The sequence below is a fragment of the Thamnophis sirtalis genome, unplaced genomic scaffold (genome assembly GCF_051295495.1).
Source record: "Thamnophis sirtalis isolate CommonGarterSnake01/CBP01778 unplaced genomic scaffold, rThaSir2_p1.2 scaffold_1, whole genome shotgun sequence".
Lineage (NCBI taxonomy): Eukaryota > Metazoa > Chordata > Lepidosauria > Squamata > Natricidae > Thamnophis > Thamnophis sirtalis.
In genome coordinates, this window is record NW_028261381.1 from 61,436,841 (window position 1) to 61,463,689 (window position 26,849).

The 26,849-nt window shown below is 40.6% G+C and overlaps 1 protein-coding gene across 1 annotated transcript in view; it reads right to left on the reverse strand.

Annotated features, from left to right (window-relative positions):
* The window catches only part of WNT10A (Wnt family member 10A), a 61,975-nt gene that overhangs the window by 25,181 nt on the left and 9,945 nt on the right, over positions 1-26,849 (reverse strand). Inside the window, exon 2 of the mRNA XM_087713110.1 lies at positions 15,055-15,317. Within this exon, the coding sequence (XP_087569236.1) occupies positions 15,055-15,317 (263 nt within the window). The remainder of the gene's footprint in view (positions 1-15,054; positions 15,318-26,849) is intronic.

Below are 26,849 nucleotides of genomic sequence, written 5' to 3' on the forward strand. Positions count from 1 at the left end.
CATGGCACAGTGGATTCCCCCCCCCCTTGCTGTTTGCTTACCTTTCAACGCGTGCTCCTGTTGCTACAAAACTGGTAGCAAAGGTAAGCGGATTTCACCCATGGTTAATGCAATCATAATTTTGCTCGAAGATGATCATTTAGAACCGGAGAAAATTATTATTTAAAAAAGGATATTCAATTGATCTTCATTTCATCCTGTCACTTTAGTAACCAGCATGTTATATTAAATTTTAGATTCTCGGTATCAGCTGACTTTCATCCAGCCTGCAAAGATACACCAGCAGATTCTGACCCAGCTAGTATGTTCCTGCAGTGTCTGTGGGCTACGGCTTTCAAAACCACCAGGCGGTATTCTTAGCCTAGATCTATCATTCCCTTTACAACTGTCTATTGAGGGGAGCTTACATGCTGTTTATCAAGAAAACATACTTGCCCTTAATACCCCCACTGAAAAACCGCACACAGTTCTACAGAAATCAGAAAATCCCTTTGCCACAGAGCAAAGTATGTATAAGCAGTAAAAGTTTAAAAAAAAAACTGCACAGAGACCTCAAAATTAATTCTTTCTTCAGTCTTGAGCTCTAGTAATGTCCCAGTGATCAGGATTCTTCTTCATTAAGAAAATGAGTCATAGATAAAACACTGCCAAGGGCTTCAAAAACCTCTAAAATGCAATGGTGACAGGCAGGAAAATTCTTTGAGCAAGATTGCAGCTTGGAAGAAGAATCTGATGCTCCAAGTAATGTCATGTATGAAGCTCCAAAGTACCATGAAAATAATGTGTGGACTTGCTACGTCTCCTGGGGAAAAGGTAAATTATGCATTCGTGTTGATTCAAAGATATGCAATATCTTTGAAATAGTGGTGAAATGCAAAGTTTTTTGCTGGTGGTTCTGTGGGCGTGGCTTGGTGGGTGTGGCAGGGGAAGGATATTGCAAAATCCGCATTCCCTCCTCACTCCTGGGGGAAGGATATTTCCAAATCTCCATTCCCACCCCACTCTGGGGCCAGCCAGAGGTGGCATTTGCCGGTTCTCTGAACTACTCAAAATTTCTGCTACTGGTTGTCCAGAACCTGCTGAATTTCACCCCTGCTTTGAAAGCAATTTTTAGTTGGAAGACTAAAGCTCCTTCAGCCCGGTTTCTGGGATTTGTATCATCAGTGAGGAGACCAGGATGCTGGAGAACACATCTCCTTGAAACCAAGTTGTGGAGACAAGTTAATGGCGATGTCTGCATTGGTACAAGCAGCAATGACACCCTGAAAGGACAGTTAAGGAAAGGAATCTTGGGCACCTTGGAGTCTCATACTGCAAAGCTCGCCAACCTTAATTAGAGCACATTTCAAGTTTTGGCTTTGTTTATGCCCTATAAGATACATTGGAGTCACACAAGAAGAAGCTACAGGCTGCAGTCTCCAAAGCCAAGCATTATTTCAATGTACAAAGAGGGGATTTCCAATGGAGCAGTGATCAATAGAAGAGAACAATCCCTGCTCCAAATTCTTCGCTGGGGGATGTTTCAAGTTTCAGGCTCAAACACACACACACACACACACACACACACACACACACCCCTCATGATAGTCTATCTTACACATACAGTATGAACTAGTTCATGAAATACACAGCATGGATAGATAAGACTTAATGAAAGAGAGGCTGTCTGCATATTTACAGGAAGGTTTTGTGGCTCCCATTTATAATATGAACTTTTCAACTAATTGTTGATTTTTAATGACCAAGAAAAGTAGAACTGTTCCTCTTTGCCCAAGACTTCATTTTGGTTGAATTAAGCATTCATGCAAGGCTGGACATTATAACTCACACACCTTTAATTTAAGTCATATACTGCATGAGCAATGGCCAACTTCACATCATCTGTCAGAAGGAACAAGCTATAAAATACCAATCCTGAGCAACACTGGAACAAATAGATCAGGGGCATCCAACCTTTGGCTACTTTAAGACTTGTGGACTTTGACTCTCAGAATTTCTCTCATTTTATTTACTTGCCTTTTACTAGGGGATCATAGAATGCTCTCATTCATTTGCAATCCATGGTCTTTTCCTAGAACTGCTTCAATCTTTACGGCAGAAAACCCAACCTTCTTCAGAAGAAGGGAAGACAAACAGCAGCTCAGCAGATGTAGCTTTCAGGTGGGCAACAATGCAAGGCAGCATTCAGACTTGAGCACAGAGTCACTAGGATATTTGCAGTGAACTCCATTTATCAGCTGTGTTGATGTTGTTTGCAACTGTTTTAATTTGTGCCAAAATGTGTTTCTGGATGTAGTTTTAAACATTTCACAGGCACCAATATGCAAGCATGGAGTTATAGCAAAGGAAACGATCTGTGTTGTATCTCATTTGTAATTTGTACTCAAAATGGATATTGAGGAAAGTGGGGAGGGAGTTTCACTTTGCTTTTCTTTCTCTCTTTCATCATTATCCACCTTAAAAAAATAATGTCTCTAAATTATTACAAGGAGATTATATTACCTAATGCCATTTTCTCTATGCAGAAGTGGGGGAATGCTGCACTCAACCGTTTTTCTGCCAAACTCTACAATAAAGTCACCCATGCTTTCTTGAGCGTGAGTGTTTCAGAAAGCAGCAGGAGGGGGATCCCAAAACGCAAGCCTTCTGGCAGTTGTTGTGCCCTCTGCCAATTGCAAATTCAATGCTATCCAAACATTCCTGGCTCTGCACTACCACCTTAATTCAAGATGAAAGATAAATCCTTGTTGGGTTTTTCAATTGCTGTTTCTGGCTACAGCTCCCTCAGTGTCTGAGGTCCACACTTATTGAAGCATTCACAAAGTGAGATTTCAACATCTATTGTTCCATCTGTTTCACAGCCTTTAAAATCTCAACTTTTTTTTTGGGTTGCTTTTCTTTATTGTTAACTGAGTGATTTCAAGGCACATGACACAGTTGTTCCCTGCTAAAGCTAAGCAGGTCTGGTCCTGCAGGCTGCTTAGATGGAGACTCAGCCTGCCTGAACCACCGTAAGCTTCTTTAAGAATTCCAGCTGGATGGAAAGCAGAATGAAGAAAAGATATTAATGTTATTATTATTTTTATTATATTATTATTATGGATGCCCATTCCAGAAGACTCTGGGCAACTTATGGTATCCAAATATTCAGTTTAAAAACAGTTTAAAAAAACCACCAGGCAAGACGTTGCAACCCAGATTGAAAACAATCACACCAATAAAATATTTAAAGTGGCCCGACATGTAGCAATAGCACTTAGACTTATATACCACTTCATAGTGCTTTGACTGCCCTCTCTAAGCAGTTTACAGCCTAGTGCCCCAACAATCAAGGTCCGCATTTAACCCACCTCAGAAGGATGAAAGGCTGAACCAACCTTGAGCTAGTGAGATTTGAACTAGTGAACTGCAGCTAGCAGTCAGCTGAAGTAGCCTGCAGTACTGCATTCTAACCACTGTGCCACTTCGACTTATTACATTGCCCCCAGGCTGGGAGCAGAGCCAAATCTTAGGGGCCTTCCAGAATTCTAGGAGAATCTATGCTTTCTCAGACCCATAAGCTGGCAATGAACGGGACCTGAACAGTGGTGGGATTCAGCCAGTTCGCACCTATTCGGGAGAACCGGTTCTTAACTTTCTAAGCAGTTCGGAGAATCCATTGTTGGAAGAAATCTCATTTTGTTTTTTGTTTTTTTTGTTTTCTTCCACTTTGCAGGGCTAATCCTGTAAGGAAGGCAGGAAGGAAACATTCTAGTGTTGTTTCTAGCCTAATCTTTATTACCCTGCCTCTCCAGTTAACTCTTGTTACATTGTAACAGCTAAGGCGAAGCGCCCATCAACCTGAGTGACGTTGAGTTGACCACGCCCACCCAACCACATGACCACTGATCCCCGCCTACCTAGCTGGTCATCAGGGCAGAGAACCGGTTTGTTAAATTATTTGAATCCTACCACTGGACCTGAAGTGCACCCAGTCTCCAGCAACATCTGGAGAGAGGTTGCCGCTAAGATAACCAGGCCCAATGCCACGTAGGGCTTTGTAGGTAACAACCAGCACTTGAATTGCACACAGAAGCCAATTAGCAGCCAACGCAGCATGCAAAGCAGCAGTAATACACGAGCATGATAAATATCTGTTATTGCTGCTTGAGCTGCTGGGTTTTCAACCGGCTACAGCTACCATGTAGAGCATATTGTAATAGTCCAGTTGTGAGATAAAGGCTCAGTGTTTGCCTGAAACCCACCCCATATTGAATGATAACCATTTAGAAGAACCTACTAAATTCCAGAAGTCCAAAATAATGATATTTATTTAACCAGATTTCGTCCTGTCAAGAGCAAAGAGTGAGAGGTGTCATTGGGTGACTGATGTTTCAACTATCACAAACTGCTTGAATGATGGGACTAAGTCAAATAGGACTTAGGGGTGGGAGATTCAATACAAAACTTAACAAAAAAAGGCTGTGGGGTTTGCATTCTCTTAGTGGAGAGGAGGTGAAAACCACTTAAGCTGAAAGCTTAGGTAAGTTAATGGGATGGTGATGAACTTTATTAGCTCTTGAAGAAATATCATATTTGCAAGGTATTCAAGATTCAGAATCCTTCTTCAAAAGTATAGCAAGCATTCTGCTATTGCTGTTCAATCAATACTGGCAAAGCAACATGATACAAGCATGATTTTCTACCACTAAACTGTATTAAACAACTTCAACTTGAGAACAAAGTAAAATAACATAGTAAGATCAGGAAAAGTTTAAGATTTTATCCTGTCCAATTTAATCTGTTCTATACCTTATCCCTGTGTTGCCTAAAGTAAGTACAGTCCAGGACTAGAAAGGAAACATATTACCAATAGTTGAACTTTGACTAAAAAAAAAAATCCTCTAGGTATTCAATGGTAGTTCTTGTTTATTTTGTCCCTCAACCACTAAACCAACAAAGGAAGATGAATTAACCAATCTCTCCATCTCATTATCTTCTTGCTAGGCATTTTAATAATATTGTTATTCATTAGCCTCCAAATGGTGAGACTAAACATGTTTTCCTACAATATGCACAAGTAATCAAGTAATATGCTCTGAATCATATCTAATGTACAGACTGTTTTTTAATAATATCCCACAGGGAGTCAAAGGTTGCTCAAGCAAGGGGAATCCTTTTTAGATTGAAATGGCATAACAGCCTTGGAAACAAACAAACATACAAACTATCAGAACCACAGATGAAAATCAGATTAGAATATCAAGGACAAATACACTACAGAGTATAAATTTGAGTTTGCTTTTCATGAATTAGAAACATCCAAAGATTGATTTCAGTCTAAAGAAAGTGTCTTCTGGTATGGCTTCAAAGTATTGTTAAGTTGGCCTTAAATGCCCAGAGTTAATCAGAATAATGTTAATTTGCTACACAAAATGCTTTGGCAATTTTGAAAGCGTGGCACTGTTGCGGCACTGTTGTGACTTGACAGAACATAGCTAAATTCTCCCCCTCAACCCAATGTGTGTTCAAACTGTCAAGAAGAACTCCTGGTAACTTTTGTGTCAGAATCCATAAGAAATCCAATAATAAAGGAAAGCAACTGACATTATTATCTAAAAGTTCCAATGCCTCTTTAACAACCAGGTGTGAACCTTTTGGAAGCCTACAAAAAGGTCTTCTGACAAGAAAACAGCGAGGATCACAGGAAGAAAACATTCTAGCCACAAGAACAGCCTTAATGTATAGCCCTGTGGGTTGAAAACCAATAATCTATCTCTGTCTCTTTCCCCCTCTCTCCCTCCTTCTCACTCCCTCTCTCCCTCCCCCCTCTCTTTCACACACAAAACGCACGCGCATGCGCGCGCACACACACACACACACACACACATACCACTGTAGGGTAATCCTTGGGACAGGGCTCCCAAGTCCACTGTTGTGCTAAAAATCTACACCGTGCACTTACCCATTCACAGTACACTTAACTTTCAATGTGACAGAAGCAAATCTTCTATCAGAAAGAGAAATAGACAGGAATACAGGGAAGAAAACCACTTTGCAGTAGCAAGCCTACAAGAGGTTATATGGAAACTGGCATCCAACTCAAGAAGAAAAAACAATGCAGCAGGAAAATAGAAGAGGGCAAAGTGGGTCCATGTCACAGAAGATGTATATGCAGCCCCATTGCATGGCAACATTATGCTCAGATAGAAAGGAGGACAGGCTAGAATATGCTGATGGTGGAGTATGTACAGTAGAACATACTTCATCTTCCTATTCGGTTGTCCCATCATGAAGACATTTAAGATACATTACAGTTGAGGTAACAGTTTCCCTATCTGCTTAACATCAGGAAAAGAAGGGAGCTAATTGAGATAGATTGTGAAGAGTTCTGAGCAAAGACATTATTATTATTATTCATTTTTAATATGTATTTGTTGTCAGCTCTTCGCTGGTTTCAAAAAGCGTCTTCTTTCACCAAACGTCCCATCACCAGAGTTCTTTCTGTGAACTCAAGGCTTGAGCCCGAATAAAAGAGATCCATTGTATTTTCTTGCAGGATCTTGCATTCTCTCTAGGAGTTTAGTTCCCAAGCTAATCATCATCTAGTCTTCCATACTGGGGACAGAGAAGGACAACAGGCAAGGTACCATTGTGACCAGTCATTTGGCCATTTTCTTTTCCTGCAATAATATTGTACAATTACCACATTGGGGAAACTTATTTTTTTTGAGTGAGCAGATAACTTTTTCCATCCAAGTTTCAACCCCTTTCCCACCATGCCTGCTTTACCAATGTTTGCACTTCCAACTGTGTTTTGTATTGAAAATGTAAAAATAAAGGAACACTACCGTAGGTGGGATTTGCAAGGCATTCTATCAGTGGTGAAGTTTAATCTAGTCCAGTAGCCATTTCTCAAATACAGATAGTTCTCAACTTATGGCCACAACTGAGCTGAAAATTTCTGATGCTAAGTGTGACATTAGTTTAGTGTGTTTTGCCTCATTTTACGACCTTTCTTGATTCACTATAGCTATGTTAGTTAACATAGTTGTTAAGTGAATCTGACTTTGCCATTGACTTTGCTTATCGCAAAAGTTGATCACATGACCCCTGGATACTGCAACCATCATAAACAAGAGTCAGTTGCCAAGCGTATGAATTTTGATCATGTGACCAGGAGGAATGCTGCAACAGTCATTAGTGTGAAAAGCAGTTGTGAGTTACTTTTTTCAGTGCTGCTGCAACTTCAAATGGTCACTAAACAAAGGTGTTGTAAATCATGGATTAACTGTATGGAATCAAACAGTAGCATTGATGTAATCCCAGGTAGCACAAATAATTGGTAATCCAAACTGTTCCTAGTCTCAATTCTCATAGGTGTTTACATCATGATAAATTTGATAAAGAGCAGCATAAACTAGAATCATCTGCAAGCAGATAGGATACAGGAGGCTCTGCAAATCTGTTTTATCCAGCCACTATCTAAGCTAGAAAAATGTACACCACGAATCCTTGTTTGGTTAATCAACGAACTTATTTTCATTGTTAACAAAAGGGGATCCATGACATGGCAGTAGGGTCTCCAAAATCCCCTTTTATGAACTGTCTTCTCCTGAACAGAGTTGTCCATGCGGTGGTGTAACTCCCCAAATTCCCAATCAGCATCATTCTGGTTTCTGGGAGCTGGAATGCTAACATATCTGACATATCAGCCTTTCCCAATAAACATAGCAGTCTATCGGGAAAGACTGCTATGTATCCAAGCTGCAGAAATCCTGGAAGCCCTCCAGCTTTGACTGTACCAACAACATAACTTTGTTTGGCACGCTAAGATGAAATTCTTAAACAACCAATTAAGATCCATTGGGTGACACCTGCTCAACATGAACATTTGCTGGATGTGCCCTAGCAGTCTATTCCCCAGTTAGTTCAAGGCTGCTATTAATAATGTCAAAAAGGAGGTGACTTCACTCTGAGGGTGCTGGAAAGCTTGCTATACCTTGAATGCCGTTGCCTACTCCTTCTCCTTCCCTACTCCTCCAAAGGCTATGCATCCAGCCAGTTGAAACATGCCTCCTGCTCCTCTCCTCTGTCCCTCCTCCCTCTTTCCCTAATTAAACTGCAGGTGAACCCGCCAGGGACTGGCAAGTTGCCAGACCTTCAGCTTTCCGTGGCAGATAGTAACTTGCTTCCCTCCATCTTCCCAAAGGAGCCCCTGAGACCTTCATCACCCGAGGTGCATTTTGGAGTGTGTCATCTTTGTGCACTCCAGATCCCCGTTATTAGCTATGTAAATGCCAGTTCATCTTTACTAGCATTCGGCTTGGGGCTTTTTTGTGTGCGTTTCTCAGTCACAACAGCCTTGGAATATAGGGCATCACTGCCCCCGTTTTGCAGAAGAAGAGTTGAGGCTAAGGCCCAGCGCGAAACAGCATTTCAAGTCACGTCTGGTAGTGGGATCCGTGGCTAGGCGGAGGTGTAAACATTCCAGACTGAAAGGAGCTAAAACCAAAGTCAGATTAAAGGAGGAGCCTTAGGCCAAATTGGATTCAAGGTATCTCTCCTCTTGCTATGTCAGCACCACCCTCTGCTCTGATACCTCTACACAACGTAGCCCTGGGGAAATCACAACAGAAGATGTATGTGCCTAACAGGGTCACGGGGTCAGTGTCTGGGGCTAAAATAACAGGCAAAGTCACAATGATGGCTCAGTGGTTCTGCCCTTCCAGCCAGGCAGCTCTACCAATGGGAGAGCCTTCCAAAAAGTCTATACTACAAATGAGGAAAATTCTCAGATCCAGGTAGTCCTTGATTTGCAACCATTTGATTAGTGACTGTTGGAAGTTATAACAGTACTGAAGAGAGTTATGACTGGTTTCACACTTTTGACCATTGCAGCATCCCCGTGGCCATGTGATCAGAATTCAGGCGCTTGGCAACAGGCATGTATTTATGACACTTGCACTGTCCCAAGGTCACGTGATCACCTTTTGTAACCTTCCCAGCAGCTTCCTACAAGCAAAGTGAAAATGATTCACTCATCTTTCTGATTTCCATACATACTGTATGTATTTAGGAATCCATACCATTTATAGCTTGTGCTGCAGAATATATCAAGAGACTGCATTTTTAAAAGGCATAACATAAAAACACAATACATTGCCAGAGTCATCTAATTGTGCTTCTTTTGGCAGGGAAATTCTGATTAGATTTCTTTGAGATCCCCTTGCTGGGGGATCTCAGCATCTGAGGTCAAAGTGACCATAAATCTCAAGATCTCAAGAGAACTAATCATATGTTACATTAAAATATATGACTCTTTCAAACCATTGAAGGAGACTTTGTTATTGTTATGGTTGGTCACACAATGAGCCAGATGTTTAGCCTGGATTTGGCATTTTTGTTTACCTATGGAATTCTTCCTAAGAACCTGAGACAAGCAGATGTTGCTATAAAATAATATTAAAGGTATCATCACAGGATGTCACCTGTTCCAAATAATAATTATTATTTACTATTATTACTAGGGATGCAATGGCTCAGTGGCTAAGGTGCTGAGCTTGTCGATCAGAAAGGTCAGCAGTTTGGTGGTTCGAATCCCTAGCACCGCATAACCGAGTGAGCTGCCGTTACTTGTCCCAGCTTCTGCCAACCTAGTACGGTAGTTCGAAAGCATGTAAAAATGCAAGTAGAAAAATAAGAACCATCTTTGGTGGGAAGGTAGCAGTGTTCCATGCACCTTCAGCTTTAGTCATGCTGGCTACATGACCACAGAGACATCTTCGGACAGTACTGACTCTTTGGCTTTGAAACAGAGATGAGCACTGCCCGCTAGAGTCAGGAACGACTAGCACATGTGTGTGAGGGGAACCTTTACCTTTACCTTACTATTATTGCAATTATTACTATTGTTATTTCATCATCATCAGGTTCAATAATAGGTTTAAGCTAGCATTTTTATTCTCCAATCCCTGCAAAGTAGTTCTGAAGCAAGGCTGCTAAATCTAAAACTCTGAGAGCAAGTGTGGAATCCCATCATGAGCCAATCAGTGCTTCCATCAATCCATGGAAAAAATGTAGCCTTGTGTTACAGCAGCACCTGGAGTAACAAAAGTCCTTTCAGTTCTCTACTCCCCCAAGTTTAACCAAAAGAGGCAAAATAAATTGCGGAGTTCCCATTCTGTAGAGATTCTCGGTCATCCCGGTCATGGTTGTCCTAAAGGTGCTTTTTCAGGAGGCAAATGGTCTTTCTGAGAATCTCCAGAGACTTTTACGTATACAATTTGGAATGAACACCCTTTGAATGGTATGGGAGTAAGAATGGATTTCCACAGGAAACAAATTGCAGACTACAGGAACCAGGAGCACTACTCAGGTAGACTAGGGATGGGTTTCACATTTTGCTACCACTGGTTTGCCCCGCATGTGCCCGCTCACTTCATATGCGCCCAGCCTTCCATGCATGTGCTTTCTCATGCACACGCCTTCCATGCATGCGCCAGGCCTCAAAAACATGCCTAAATGGGACAGCATGGAGCCCGGGCGGGTGGGTGCGCCAACCCACGATTTCTGCTAGTGAACCGGCCTGAACCAGTTGAATACCACCTCTGCAGGTGACCCTGAGGACACAGATAAACCTTCAAGTGCTTCAAGGACCCTCTAAAAGGATATCTGCAAGGAGTATAAATCCTTCCATTCCACACTAACCTGTCAGAGCTGAAGAAGCTTCTTGGATGAGAGGCGAAACATCTTCAAAAGAAAAAAATAAGAAAGTCCAGTTGCCTCCTGAAAAAGCACCTTTGGGATAGTTTCCCACTCTCATCTTTTGCTAGATATGGTGCCATGAGCAAAATGCTGATAAAGAGTCTCAAGATGACCTTCTTCCTAATATAAATTCCAGCTGAATGCTGCAGTGATGCATGGCATTTTCACATGTCATTCTTCCTAAAAAGTGACAATCATGGTTGTAAGTTCAGGATATGTATGGGTGGTAAAGCAGAGTGGTTTGCTTGCGCCAAAGACTGGGAGGCAGGTTGAGGCAAGAATTGGAGGTAGACTGCTTATATAAACAGGGAAAATTAAACTCTGTGTGTGTGTGTGTGTGTGTGTGTGTCTGTATGTATGTATGTATGTATGTGTGTATCTGTGTGTGTATGTGTGTGTGTGTGTGTGTGTGTGTGTATATATATATATATATATATATATATATATATATATATATATATACACACACACACACACATACATATACATACACACACACACCCGTGCGCGCACACACACACACACACACACATAGTAAAACTTTGCAGAAGGATTAAAAACAGGTTTGCTGGTAAGGCTACCTGTGAAATCTACTAGAGAGCTTCAAGGGAGGCTTCCCTCAAATGGGAAAATAGCCTGTTCCAAGATTTGTGGGGGTCTGAGCACTGAAAATAATAGAAATGTGCCACAACTGGGCACCAAAAAAAATCAAGTTAGCTGCCCTAGGGAATGATATCTTGGATGAGAGTGTGATGGTGCAGGAATGGCATACAAGCCAACACAGTTCCAGGCTGCATAAACAGAGGGATAGAATAAAGACCACATGAAGTGTTAATATCACTTTACAATGCCTTGGTAAGGCCACACTTGGAATACTGTATCTAGTTTTGGTCACCATGATGTAAAAAGGATGTGGAGACTCTAGTAAGAGTACAGAGAAGAGAAACAAAGATGATTAGAGGACTGGAGACTAAAACATATGAAGAACGGTTGCAGGAACTGAGTATGTCTAGTTTAATGAAAAGAAGGATTAGGCGAGACATGTTAGCAGTGTTCCAATATCTCAGGGGTTGCCACAAAGAAGAGGGAGCTATTCTCCAAAGCACCCGAGGGCAGGACAAGAAGCAATGGGTGGAAACTAATCAAGGAGAGAAGCATCCTAGAACTAAGGAGAAATTTCCTGACAGTCAGAACAATTAGTGGAATACTTTGCCTCCAGAAGTTGTGAATGCTCCAACACTGAAAGTGTTTAAGAAGATGTTGGATATCCATTTCTCTGAAGTGATATATGGTTTCCTGCCTAAGCAGGGGGTTTGACTAGAAGACCTCCAAGGTCCCTTCCAATTCTGTTATTCTAAGCCGTGCACAGAAGTGCAATTTTAAAAAAAGCAGTGGGACAGCACCACTTTTTGTCTAAGCATGCAAAATGAGGGATTATGTGGACATCTTGCGTTTTGTCAAAAAGGCAATTATGCAGAAACCTAGTCCAGAAATCCTCCAATGCATCCATGTTGAAACTGCAGAGTGTGCACACACAACTCTTGTCATGATTCTCTATAATATTGCAAATTATCAGCAAAATAGTATTAGTCAGTGTGTACCTTTCTTCTGAGGAATCCAGCACGAAAGAAAATCCATTGCTGCTTTGTTTGAAAGCCAAACGGTCGTTTCACATCTACCTGCAGTTTCCCCATTACATTAGCCAGAAGCAGATTTCTGGAGTCCAACCAATTCAAGCCATCCAGATAAACCAAGATTGGAAGGAGAAGAACAACAGGCTCCTGAACTTTGAGTGTTGGATAGGGTAATGGATGAGACAAGACTCAGGCTTCAGTGACAACAAACAGCTCTTTATTAGATAACTATGTATAAATCCAGCACTAGTCTGTGTGACAGCTAGCCCTTTTATAGGGAGTGTCAGATGGTTCAGCCAATCGGCTTTGAGTATTTTCCCGCCGGAATGGAGGACCTTGGTGGAACCTATTGCTCCAGTCTCAATATGTAACATTGAGAGATGGTGGTTTCTTTCCTCATGTGATTGGAAGGGGAAATGTTGGTGTGTAAAAGATCAGAAACAAATAAATAGAAATGCAAACTGTATATTATACAACATGAATGGAAAAATGATGGAGCTAATGTCAGTAGTAAAGGCATGAATAATTCAAAGGATCTTCCCACTTTAGATTACTAAGAACAAGACTTATAAGCAACCCAAATCTTGAGACACCGTGAGATGCAAATCATCTCTACATTAAAAAATAAGTACATGTCTTTTTTCTGTTGGTGCCAATAAGAGTTGTCGATGAAGCTGTCAGTCTCTAATGTGCACATATATTCCAAAATAGATGGCCTCAGCCAACCTTGGCAAAGTTTTCATATTCAATCAAGTGGGGAGCTAGTTTGCTCCCCAAGAATCACACAATGTGTCTGCAAAGAAGCAACAACTGGCACTAAGCACCACAAAGTAAACGTACAAGAAGCTATGTAGAAGACTTGCTATTCTATCACCCGCAGACATCCGATTCCTTTTCATCTTAAGTTCTCAGGCTATGAAATATATCCTGTGGCAATGAGTTCCAGCAATTAACAAAGCCCTGTGGAAGGGCATTGTTTCTTCCAATTAGCAGTCAAACATCTTCCTTAGGAATTTTTCATGATAAGCATCTGAAGTTCCTGCCTTGTTTACTATCTCAACATGTTATTACCTAAACATATCTGACATGGCTTTCCAACTGGGAAGGAATTTGATACATCCTGATTCCTGAAGAAGAGCTACTGTACTACATTAGCTGTTGCAATACATCTCACCCACCCACCCTTCAAGTATCTCTGATCAACCTCAGGAAGAGATTATCACATGCAAATACATAACAAAATCCCAAAGCAGCCAGAACTCCCCAAAACTGGCACCAACAGATTTCCGCCTAGTGAGACAATAGGGTTTTAAATTACAGACAGACTGCTAGTGGATCCCAGAGCCAGGAATCCTGAAAAGCACATTGGACTATCTAGCAGGCTCTTGTGCAATGTTCCAATCAATTCATACTGTCTTTATTTTAAATGTTGACAGATCTTCCCTGAGTTTATATTTCTCTTTTTGTCACAGCAGTAACAGGACCTGGCTCATCTCGGCTGGGTGGTATTGACAGATTGAGCCTGCGTAATATAAGGATGGGAAGCCTCCAGGGAGTTCCATGCCAGAGGAAAAACTGGGAAACTGGAAAAATATCCCAGAAGAAGAAAATAGCACATCTTTTCTATATTGTTGCCAGGAAAACTAAACAGAAAAAAATCATGAAGCACCAGGAACTGAGGTGAGTGTGAAGGAGCCTTTACTTTTTTTATACAAATTTAAAACACAATGATTGGACATTGGATTTTCCCTTAAAAAGCAAACCAGAGTTTGGTATAAGACAGCCAGCTATATACAAATGTGTTCAAAACCCAAATAAAATTATAATAACCAACACCAGCAAGACAAAAAATATTAGTCTACCAGCAGATCCAAGTTACATTGGCTGAAACTTTCATTTCTTCTTAACTGCATTTTTAAAAAACTAAATAAGTTGATCTTTAGAATCTGCTCTTATTTTGGTACCGCCTTATGGTAAATTGTTTATTCTGATGTGGATATTTTCATTATTTCTGGGAGGGGGGGTTGAGACATTTTTAATATGGCTTTTTGGATCTTCCTATTCCTTTGGGTATTTTTTCTGGAAGGGCAGAAATAAATGCACCAAATACAGGCAGTCCTCAACTTGCGCCCACAATTGAGCCCAACATTTCTGTTGTTAAGTGAGATATTTGTTAAGGGAATTTTGACCCATTTCATGACCTTTCTTGCCACGGTTGTTAAGTGAATCTGGCTTCCCTATTGACTTTGCTTGTCAGAAGGTCACAAAAGCGGATTACACGACCCCAGGACATTGCAACCGTCATAAATATGAACCAATTGCCAAGCATCTGAATTTTGATCATGTGATCATGGGAATGCTACAAAGGTCATAACTGTGAAAAACAGTCATAAGTCACTTTTTTCAGTGCCATTGTAACTTTGAACAGTCACTAAACAAACTGTTATAAGTTGAGGACTACCTTTATACAATAGGTGATCTGGGGGAGGGGAACTCTTAAGACAATTACATCGCCTGATAATTCTGAGAAGCTGCTGAATTCTAGAACAAATCCTAATATCACAACTTCTTAAGTGAATCAACTGCTTGATCTGTAAAGCAACTTAACATCTTCCCAAACATTACCAACTTTTGCATTGCTGGAAATTTTATAGGTAGGGAGGCAAATCCTCACCTTTGCTGAAGATGATGCTTTCATAGGGGATTTTGTTTTTTGTCTCCAGACTAGAGCAGTTCCAACGCTGATCACGGAACTGGTGCTGGCACTCGTGGATGGCAATCTGGATGCCCTGAATGGCAGACGCCGTCACATCAGGGTTCCGGATGCAAACCTCCAATTGCCGCCGTGTCAGACCAGGCAGGTTCATGCAGACGGTATTGGCATTAAGCACAGGCTCCAGAGGCAGTTTCAGTCCCAGGATTTCGTTAGAAAAGGAGCTGGAAAAGAAACAGACCATGAGCAATTGCATTCTAGGAGCACTTTTCCTGTAAACACCTCATCTGTCCGTCCATCCATATCTATCTATCTATCTATCTGTCTGTCTGTCTGTCTGTCTGTCTGTCTATCCACCCACACCTTTATCTATCTATCCACCCACACCTCTATCTATCTATCTATCTATCTATCTATCTATCTATCTATCTATCTATCTATCTATCTATCTATCCATCCATCCATCCATCCATCCATCCAACCCCACCCACCCACCCACCCACCCACCCATCCACCCACCCACCCACCCACCCACCCACCCACCCACCCACCCACCCCTCTATCTATCCTATCTGTCTGTCCATCTGTCCGTCCGTCCGTCCATCCATCCATCCATCCATCCATTCATCCATCCACTCATTTATTTAAGATTTTAAAAAGTGATATTTGCTGGAGCTAACTTTATAAGAGATGAGGGTCACTCACACACTTTTGACATCCTGTCATCATCAAGAGTAGATCGTCCCTTTTCTTTTCCTAATACAAGAGGACTTTATGAAAATTCTGGATTCTGATCTACATATAAATGTGTGTAACCATTACAGTTTTCCCAGGCAACGGAGAAATTAAATTGCCTTCTGCCTCATGATCCTTCCAGCAGTTTTCACCTTGCTTACTTCAAGAATATTTCTATTTTGGCCTCCTGAGGCCAAACTTGCTGCAGCTTCAATGGCATCAAAAGCAGCAAAGTGGCTAAAGAAGGTGGTTCTTGTGAAACACTACATCTGGCTGTTCTCTTAGTGACTGGAATCTCTAACCTGTAAAATTAGATCTTCTAGATTTAGAAACAGAGAGACAACTGGAACATCTGAAGATTAAGGAAACTTTATAAATCTTTTTGCTCTCTAACTTTGACCACTGGGAGCTGAAAGGCATGGAACAGCTGGGAAACAACCCTTTCTCTCTAAGGTACGAACATCTGGCTGTTGTGGCAGGCATTATTTCTTTTCTTCCATGGCCAAGAGATTCAGAAACAGAGTGCAGCTGAAGTATCAGGAGGTATTTCCTAACCCTAATTCAAAACATGCTCTTGCACAGCAGAAGATTGCTATAGTCTACTCAGTCTGGTCTCTGTCCAGACACAATGCTGATATAATCAGAGTTGACAACACAGCTTACTAGTTCGTAAATACCCACAGAGAGAAAGTATGTCATGCCTCTCAGAAGCACTGTGTTTTTCTGTTCGGATAGAAATCAGGGGGGGGGGGGAGGACCTATTATGCAAATAGGTCTACTGGCACACAAATCTTCTATAATTGAATATAACACCTGAACTATTTATTTATGTATTTATTTTATTCAATTTCTCCAGCTGCCCAACTCAATTGATGTTGGGCAGCTTACAATCCTAAAATTATAGAACAATTAAGCAATTTCAAATAGTAAAAAGAACCACAAAATAAATTACTGTTGTTGTTTTTTCAGTTCTAAAGGTCCATCGATAGGCTTCTATAATTAGGAGCTAGAGGAAAGCTCACGGATTCAATACTCTAGTAAGTACAACATTTATTTGTCTAATACTTAAATGACAATATGCCATGTGTAGTAAAAAATAAAGTTTACTATAAAGAAAGTTATCTTGTATGAAGAATCTATTGCCTTAAATTCTCAATTACTGGACTTTAATTTGGATACAATGAACACATTCTTCAGTAATTTATACATTCAATTTCTACACTGTTTAAGAGATTTCTATCAGCTAAAAGAGGAATATGTGCATTAAATTGATTCATTCAAAAATGATTCCTTTTTGTCTTTTACATAATTACACAAATCATGTAAACTTACACAAATGGTATAAATTTGGATTTAATGGGCATCCCTCCTCCAAAATGGTCTGCTAAATCAAGATTTGTAACACAATGGCTTAATAAGAGCCAGTCATCACAATTCACAAAACTCCACATGGCACAGAAACAATGAAAAGCTATTTTGGAACACGTTAAATTCAGAACCCAAAAGAAACTTTCCTCAGTCTGACATTTCTCAACTGCAAACTGTTTTGTTCAGCAATATTTTGCAGAGATAAAAAAAAAGTGGGGGGGGGACATCATTTGGGACTAGAACCTGCTTGGCAAATGATGCACTCCTAGGTACTTTTGCCTAAAGCAGCACAGTCAGTTTTGAAACTTCATTTGAAAAAAAGGGAAGGGAAGGAGAAGAAAAAGGCATGGAAAGGAGATGATCAGAAACTAACGTCATATGAAGAAGCATTCAAGAAAACGTGAACGTTCAGCCCCGATAAACTATGGGAGAATACAACACCATTCTTCAAATACTTGAAAGCATCTCACACCAGAAAGTACTCAAGATGTTTTCCATTGTTCCAGAGAGCAGAACATAGAACAATAGAGTTAAATCACAGGAAGGCAAATTCCAATTGTAGGAGGGTCAAATCTTTCTAATGGTGAATGTAATATGACAGTAAATCTAAGTCTTCAGAGAAGTGATGGACTCCCCCCCCCCACTGGAATTGACCAGAGGCTAGATAACAATATGATGGGAATGCTTTCATTTGCCTTCCTGAATAAATTTAAATTTGTACCCAGTGGCTTAAATGACCTTTTCAATTTATAATATACGGTAGGAGAAAATATATTCTGCCATAGCCCTCTTCTCATGTTAGAACTGATATACCCGTGGAAGCCACCAAAAACATGAAAAATTTCCACCACCTTTAAAAAACATCATCACACAACAATCAGTGTTGTAGTTCCTGTCTGTGTTTGCTGAATAGAAAGGCCAATCCATCCTTTTTTGTCTAAATATCACCAGATTTCTCACAATCACGCCATCTGTAAGTTGACTAGACCAGGTGAACAGAGAGAGAAAAATCAGAGAGACACAGGTTGATAGTCAATAAGGCTCTAATTATACAGTACAGTGTTTCCTTTGGCAGTTTTAAAAATCAGAGTTCCAAGCCTCTAATAGCTCAATTTTAAGAGACGTAAAGATGGTTGTAACTCCTTAATACCAGTGCTCCATCAAAGGCAGAGGTGCGAAACAGTGTCTCCTCTCCCACAGGATCATAGTTTGCCACCTTTTGATATGAACTGCTCTGTCCATCCAACCACTTCTTTGAAAATGCCCGTCATTCTATATTTGATTATTACAAGCTTTGTATTTTAGCAGTGTGACCAGCTATGGATTGCTGCCCAAATGGGATTTATTAAGGGGAGGAGGGATTTTTATTATTATTTTGCATGAAGCCAAGTTGCAAACAGAGGCAGCAAAAGAGAGATGAAATGCAGAAGACTCGACACATAACTACTGTCTGTCTGTCTATCTATCTCTATCATCTATCTAGCAGTCTATCACATATCTATTATGTGTCTAGCAGTCTGTCTGATTCTCTCTCTCTCTCTCTCTCTCTCATCTATCTATCTATCTATCTATCTATCTATCTATCTATCTATCTATCTATCTATCTATCTATCTACCTATTAAATTTCTATAGCACCCACCTGCATGACTCTGAGCACTTTACAAATAAAACCATAAGATCATATAAAAACCATAGTTAACTCAAGATTTAAAAATGGAATTAAAACAAAATTAAAAAGAACAATTGATAAAGTTAAAAGACAAAGGAAGCACCACCACCTACCAACCACTCTAGACAATTCATTACCTAGTTTGGTAATGAAACATCTGCAAGAAATAACCAAGCTCAGACAGAAACAAGGATCTCACAGTTCAACCTGAGCTGCAAATGTTCTCTTCTTTTGGTCTTATCACTCTTAAACTCCCATGTGAGTTGGCAAAGCCAACTTAAGGAAACTAAGCCTACATTAAGTAGGAATTGCATTGCGATATTCCCACTTGGTAAATAAAGACGGTTACATTATTATTTCTATCAACATACCACAAAAATGAGCTAGTAAATATTAGCATGAGATGGTGATATTTGTGTCTGCAAGACAGCATTGACTCTCAGTCTAAAGATTAAAATATGAACATGCTATATAAATATGCTGGTTTAATTCTGATGGCTTTTTCTCCAAGCAGGACTTTTTGTTTCACAGGGAAATTAGGGAATTCTCCAATAGAATTCTCAAACTATTCAGAAGGCTACATAGAATCCATTGTTAGAATTGAAACTATCTGAAAACCAGTTTTCATCTGAAAGTAGCACCTTCTAGCAAGCCTGTGCTAATAGCTAATTTGAAATAGATAGGTAATGTTGTATATTCCTAGGAAGAGGCTAACCAAACGAGCTACTGTATATACCAATTATACTGTCCAAAGAGAAGAGATGATGCAGGTAAATGGCAGCAAAGATATTCACAAAACTATTATCATTTGTGGTTGTCTAGTGTTTTGTACCTCAGATCTAGTATTCTATCCTAGGCCTGGTCAATCCAGTGAGGTAGATAAAAATACACAATGCAAAAATTAGTAGTGTACCACTGAGGTACCTGCATTGGTTCATCGACAAACTTTTATATTTCCGCTGTAGTCAGTTTGCACGTGTCAAAGGTGGCTCATATACACCTTCAGACCAGTCAATCAGCTCCAGCAGAGTGGATGCTCTGGCATTGATTAAAGGTGTTTTTCTTGCATGTATATAAAAATCTCCCAGCATGTCATCATCGGCATCCCACAAGTCAATGGTCTTCTGCATACCAGCTCTCCTCTCTTGAATGTCATCTGAACACAAGAATATCTGGATTATCATTTCACTGAAACTGTATTTTAACTTATTTTAAGAAATAACAGATGGAAAACTATCAGAGAGATCCAACCTAGAATTAAGGAGAAATTTCCTGACCGTGAGAACAATTAATCACTGCAACAGTTTGCCTTCGTAAGTTTTGGATGCTCCAATACTGGATGTTTTTAAGAAGAGATTGGACAGGCATTTGTCTGGAATGTTGTAGGCTCTCCTGCTTGGGCGGGAGGTTGGACTACTCTGTTATTCTGTTACTCAACTTTTAACATCCCCACACTGAACAATTTTCTTCTCCTCACACCTCAACTGATTTCCAAACAAAGTAAAAGAAAATGTGACCTTTCCCAACTGTCCATATTATGTATAATGTGAACAGGAGAAAATGACAGATGTAAGATGGTCCTATGGAAGTTTATTGCTACAAGACCAAAAGTGAGTGTATAATTCCATGATGGCTAACCTTTTTTCTAAATGTGTGCCAAAATTGTGTGTGTGTGCTATTGCACATGCATACATGCATACACAACTCACCTGTGCATTCATGATGATCCCCCCCGTGCATGCACGCATGATTCCCCGCATTGGTGGGGGGGAGTTTTCACCTTCCCCAGGTTCTGGAGGTTTTCCTGAAGCCTGGGGAGAATGAAAAACGGCCCAACAATCCAAACAGAAGTTCAGAGATGAACTTCCAGTTTGCCCATTGGACCATTTTTTGCCCTCCCCAGGCTTCAGGAAAGCCTATGGAGCCTGGGAAGGGTGAAAAACAGCCAAAGGGCCCAACTGAAAGTTTGGGAACAAACTTCCAGTTGACCAATTGGCTCTGTTTTTCACCCTCCCCAGGCTCCGGAGGCTTTCCTGAAGCTGGGGAGGGTGAAAACAGCTTCCCCTGGCCCTCTGGAAGGCCGAAAATCAGTTGGCCAGCGTGCACATGCACATTGGAGGTGAGGGCTGCCGTGCCAGCAAATATGGCTCCACGTGCCATAGGTTCGCCATCACGGGTATAATTCATATGTTGTAAGCTGCCCAGAATCACCTTGCAGCAAGATGATCCAGCAAACAAATTGAATAAGAAATAAATAATATGCAGCTCCTGGGCCATGGTTTCTGCTGTACATCATTACTTTAGGCTATCAGAAATTAATTTCAGTTTGCCACACCCTTAGAATCAACATGCATAACAAACCATACTTTTATTAACACAGAGAAGATTCTGAAAGTAAGGAGAAAACAAACGTGGAAAAGCTTGTAATGGGCGAGCAGCCCGTTTAGAGCAAATGTATTGGCAATCTACCAGGAGATCAATTGAAAGCATCCTATTCCTTACTGGGATTCATGAGGCACACTTCCATCTGGAACCTGTCTGATCTTAGGCTGTAAGAGAGAATTCTGTGAAAGTAAAGGAAGAGTTGGATAGAGTCAATCTTCTAGATACTGGAAAAGAAAAAAAAAGGGAGTTATCACCTGAATGTTCTTCCAATACTTGTGCTGTAGCTTTAGTCTCCAATTGCACACAGTGTGGCAGTGGGGAGGCTGCCAGGTCTATACCAAGACAGACCCTTTTTCCTAGGTAGACAGTGGAATTATATGTGTGTGTAATGATAATTTGCTCTGCTCCATAAAACGAGTGTGGGATTCTTTGAACAGAAAGTGTGCACAAGTACTGTATTTTTCGAAGTATAAGACACACTGGAGTATAAGACTCACCAAGGTTTTGAAGAGGCAAGTTAAAAAATTTTTTTTGCACTTTGCAAACCTCCCCAAAACAGCCCGTTTTTCACAAAAACGGCCCTGTTTTTTTTTCAAAAAAAAAAGGGGGGGCATTAATAGGCCTTAGGAGGCTTGTAGAGTGCTCCTGGGCGGTTGGGAGGCCAAAAACAAGCAAAACACAGCCTGTTTTTCATGAAAATGGCCCCATTTATGCCCCCCAAAAGGGCATGGATAGCCTTTAGGAAGCTTAGAGTGCTACTGGGGGCTGGGGGGGCAAAATTGAGCAAAAAATGGCCCATTTTTCACTCATTTCTGCCTTCCCCAGTCCCTAGAAGCTCTCTGAAAGCCTCCTACAAGCTATGCACGGCCATTTTTGTGACGGGGTGGGATGGCAAAAAATGTATTCAGTGTATAAGATGCACCCAGATTTTCAGTCTCTTTTTTGAGGGAAAAAGGTGTGTCTTATACTCTGAAAAATACTTCTTCAGCAATGACTATGGTTGAGATAAAGCAAGGTGGCCAGACACGCTTTTCAGATGTGTATTAAAAATGTTTGTACTTTGAATAGCTATAGGAAAAAACCCCAATTTTTGCGGGACGGACAAGTAAAGATGCTGAAGTACTCTCATCCGCGCTGGTGCATCCATCCAAACCTTGTGTGCAGCGGCTGATCTTTCGCCTAAGAGGGATCTATCTTACCTGGGAGAACTTTCCTGTATTAGATCAAATCCTTTCATTTAATGTAGCACTTATTGTTCCTGGGCTGCAAAGGAGCATATGAGCTGATTCATTCATGAGGAAGTCAGAGCATCATCATTTGCCTTTGTACGTTTATATCAATCAAGTCACTGTGGTTTCTAAAACATGGTTAATACATGAACCCAGCCAAATGGGATCTACTCAACAAATCATGTTTAAACAAGGTATGCCACAATGCAGAATATGAATCAAACAAAGGGGAACTGTTTTACTTAAATATTCCTATTTCAGCAATGCATTCCTGTGCTTTGGTTTTGTCCTCTGGCATGACTTCTAACTTATACAATATTCTGACTCTGTCTCTTGGTTAGTCCTTCAGTGTCCTGCTACTGGAGTTCCACTGTATAGCCCACTCAGATTGCACCCCATAACTCAGCTCTGATCAGGAAGCACTGGAGACAAAACAACAACAACAGAGTTGGCAACAAGCGAGGTCTCTCTTGCTTGCCTACTGATGTGGTATGCTCTGTCCTGACATTTCCAGTTTAAGAATAAATTAGACATTTGTGTCTAGAGTTCCAAAGTGAAATACACAAAAGATTCTGGGTAGAGAAACTCTTTCGTGAATTCTGGAGATACTTTGCTACCTGCAAAGATGCCTCTCATTAAAGTTATTTTCAATCTTCTCTTGCCACTAGTTTCAGACATTCTGTTTCTGTATCTTTCATGCTAATGACTTCCTTGTATAACAGGGCTTCTGCCAAGCTTTATGAGCCATCAGCCCCATAACCAATATATAGGATTGCTCTAGAATCTGCCCCTACATGTAGAGTGGTATGAAATAACATGCCACGGGGTATTTTTGCCCCTCTGTTCCATTTCTTGACTGATTTTTCAATGCTCTCTTGGTTATGTGGATAGAGATAGAGAAATATTCCCTATGCTGTTGATTTGTCAATTGATCATAGCAGTAATTATTCCACTGTTTAGGAAACATCAAAACTGAAAGGTTCTCTCCCCTAATCTCACCCTCCTCCGACTCAAGAGTCCTGATCTTCCTGAGACTGTATCTCAGGAAGGAGAAGGGTCATCCATAGGGACCTCAGCCACCACTGGAGCTGGAGGTAGCAGTGCCTGAGGCGGCTGAACCTGCTTTTGCTGCAGCCCAGCAGTGATGCCGTGTTGAATTGCATTGGCAATAATGTCTTGAAAGTGGGGCAATAGCACGAGGACCATCTGTTCAGGTTGGAACCCAATTGAAGTGGAGGGCAGAGCAGGATCGGCCAACTGAAAAGCTGGGCATGGAGCAGCCAAGCCCTGGTGTGGAGGAGATTACCATCCCTGACTGGAACCCCAGAGCCCTGAAATATCAGTGGGGATACTAAGGTTCAGGAAGATATCCCCATCCTCCCTGTCCCCAGGCAATGAAACTGAAGCTTGCCTCCCCCCCTGAGTGTCTCTTATCAGTAGTGGGGACAGAAGCTGCCTTTTTGCCACTGGCTTTCTTGTAACCATTTGAGATTGGTGAATTCAAATGAATTAAAAGTTTCATCAAATTTTGTTTTCTTTTACATGGAGATAAAATAAGTCTGCTGCCATGCTGTAGACCAGGGCTATCAAACTCCTGGCCTACAGGCTAGATGACTCATGCACTGGTCACGCCCACGTCCAGTTAAGCAAAGGGAAAAAAGTTCCGATACATCACACAATGCTGCGAGTTTGACACCCCTGGAGTAGACTCGCCATATACTTAGTTGCTACAGGATAACTTAAGAAGAACATGGACTGACAACCCAAAACTGAAATGAACATTGAAATGGATGCATTCATGCATCTCCTGGTATACCTTACCTGTATGCCCACTTTATGGCATACATCAATAGAATGCGATCGCAAATCTGCAAAATGCTACCCAATGCACCCAAATAAAACTGCTAAATTCTCATCATCAAGCATCAGACACCATGTACAGAAGTCTGCATCCTTGTTAACTAACAAGCAAATACACATATGCAATCAGGCAGGCATTAATGCAGATTGGAACTTTCCTGCATCCATTAGAAAAAGCAACTTCTTCACATAGAAATTGTGAAAAGGGTAGCCTAACTGGCAAACCCAAACCCCAGCATATTTAAATCATTCTTTTATTTCAATAGCCTTCATTTGGACCTAAATAAGCTTTAAAAAATAAGGTTTCTGTATGACATGTGCACCTCAAAACACCTCTGCCTGGGTTCCATTAACCTCAAACTATCCAGCCACATTGCAGCCCAGCACATTGTATGAATTCTGTCCTTGGTTAATTAATGGGTCAGAATATTTTGAAAACCCCCCAAAAATGGGATTACTTGAATAATCCACAATTCAGTTATCTAAAGATGAGAGGGTTATGAAGGCAGATACAGCAACCTATCCCAGCTCCACAAGCTACAACTCCCAATTGGTTGTGCTTATCCAGCTTTCTGGTTCCTTTTAAGAAATTATCTCCATGTTAATGACTCAGGGCGGACAATGTAAACATTGTAATGACATCCTGGTGTCTACAATCCCCAAATCAGAAAAGAGCTTTTCCAATTCTGCTAGATCTTCAAAATAGGGAGTGGTCCAAACTTTGAAAATCAGCAACATCACCGTCAGTAGCTGCAGCCATGTCCAAGAACAGAGCATCACTCTGAAAGGGTGAGCAATTATTTATATTATAGCAATAGCACTTAGACTTATATACCGCTTCACAGTGCTCTACAGCCCGCTCTAAGCGGTTTACAGAGTCAGCATATTGCACCCAACAATCTGGGTCCTCCTTTTACCCACCTCGGAAGGATGGAAGGCTGAGTCAACCTTGAGCCTGGTGAGATTTGAACTACCAAATTACAGGCAGCCAGAAGTCAGCAGAAATAGCCTGCAGTACTGCACTCTAACCACTGCGCCACCATGGCTCAGTATGAAGCATTTTTTTTCTATAGAAAATGATAGAATTCAGTTATAGATTCATAATGTTGGTAGTTTATCCCATATCTGTAAAGCAATATTTTTCAACCTCAGAAACTTTGAGATAAGTAGAACTTCATTTCCCAGAATTCAATTGAAGTACATGCTTCTTCAAATTACTGTGGTTGAGAATACTATCCAGTATGTAGTGCAAGTAACACTGGTGCTAACATTTACTTACTGTTACAAACATAATAAAAATCAGAAAGTAATGTTATCTGCAAAATTATACCAGGGTGGTAAAGTGACAGCTAATCATTCATATTGGATTAACACATTGTGACGTGCCACTATCAGGCTGGTTTGTTTTAGCTAATCATGGTGTACTAAGCCACTGTGGCATATTGTACAAGCCATAATTAAAACAAATCGTGGCTCAGCATGAAAGTCCAATTTATTACTTACTCCACATAGTCAAATGAGTCTGAAGTTAATTGTCTACATACATATGCAGATTTTTCATATGCTCCAATAATAAACCTACACTAAATTCTTATTCAGTTCTACCACAATGTCTCTCCATGCTATCCATACAACTATGCAACCTTCTATGAATTAGAACACACATTGTTATGTATCTAAAGCCAAACACCTGTACAATCCTGTATAATCCTAAAATAAGCAATGTGGGTCTCTGTCAGGCTCAGATTTAAGGGGAGAGGAGTTGAAGAAAGATGAACTTAAGGCTTATTGGAACCAACATTTTAACAGACATTTTAGCCCAGCTGAGTAGATTCATCTTTTAGTTGCTTTCATTATTGTATCTAGTTGCCATTTTATACATAATATGTTGGGTATCTTTTAAAGTCACATGATTATCCTGGTTATTGCTTGTTTGTTGCATGCTATACAGTTTGAGTTGAGTAACCCACAACCTGTCTAGAATGAACAGATATTTCTCCTTCTTTCCTCTCCTTTGGATTTTCAGTGCTGCCCAGGACAAGATTTTAAAAAGTTTCATCTTCTCCTTAATTAGGGAATGGGTCCCATATAAAATACACACACACAGTTGGGCAAAAATAAAACGAAATCTTTGTGTCTGCAGCCTGTACCAGCAAAATTAAAAGCATCTTATACATTTAGTTTTTTTTAACACTGCCTGACATCTAACTGTAATTGGGGCCAAAGCAGCTCTCAAAAAGGTCAATGCATTTGATAAAATTATTTTCATAAATCATTTACAGACTACCTATTTGTCTTCAACTAAGAAGCTGAATCATGAGCAGCTAACTGTATTTTAACCTAGCATGTTAAGCAAGCCCTAGAATATTGACATGATTTTATGTGTTAGACAAGCTAATAAAATTGGATTTAATTAAATTGGTTACATCAGCTATGGATGCAACAAGAGCCAAGGTGGCGCAGTGGTTAAAAGCAGCACTGCAGGCTACTGCTAGATCAGCAGGTCAGC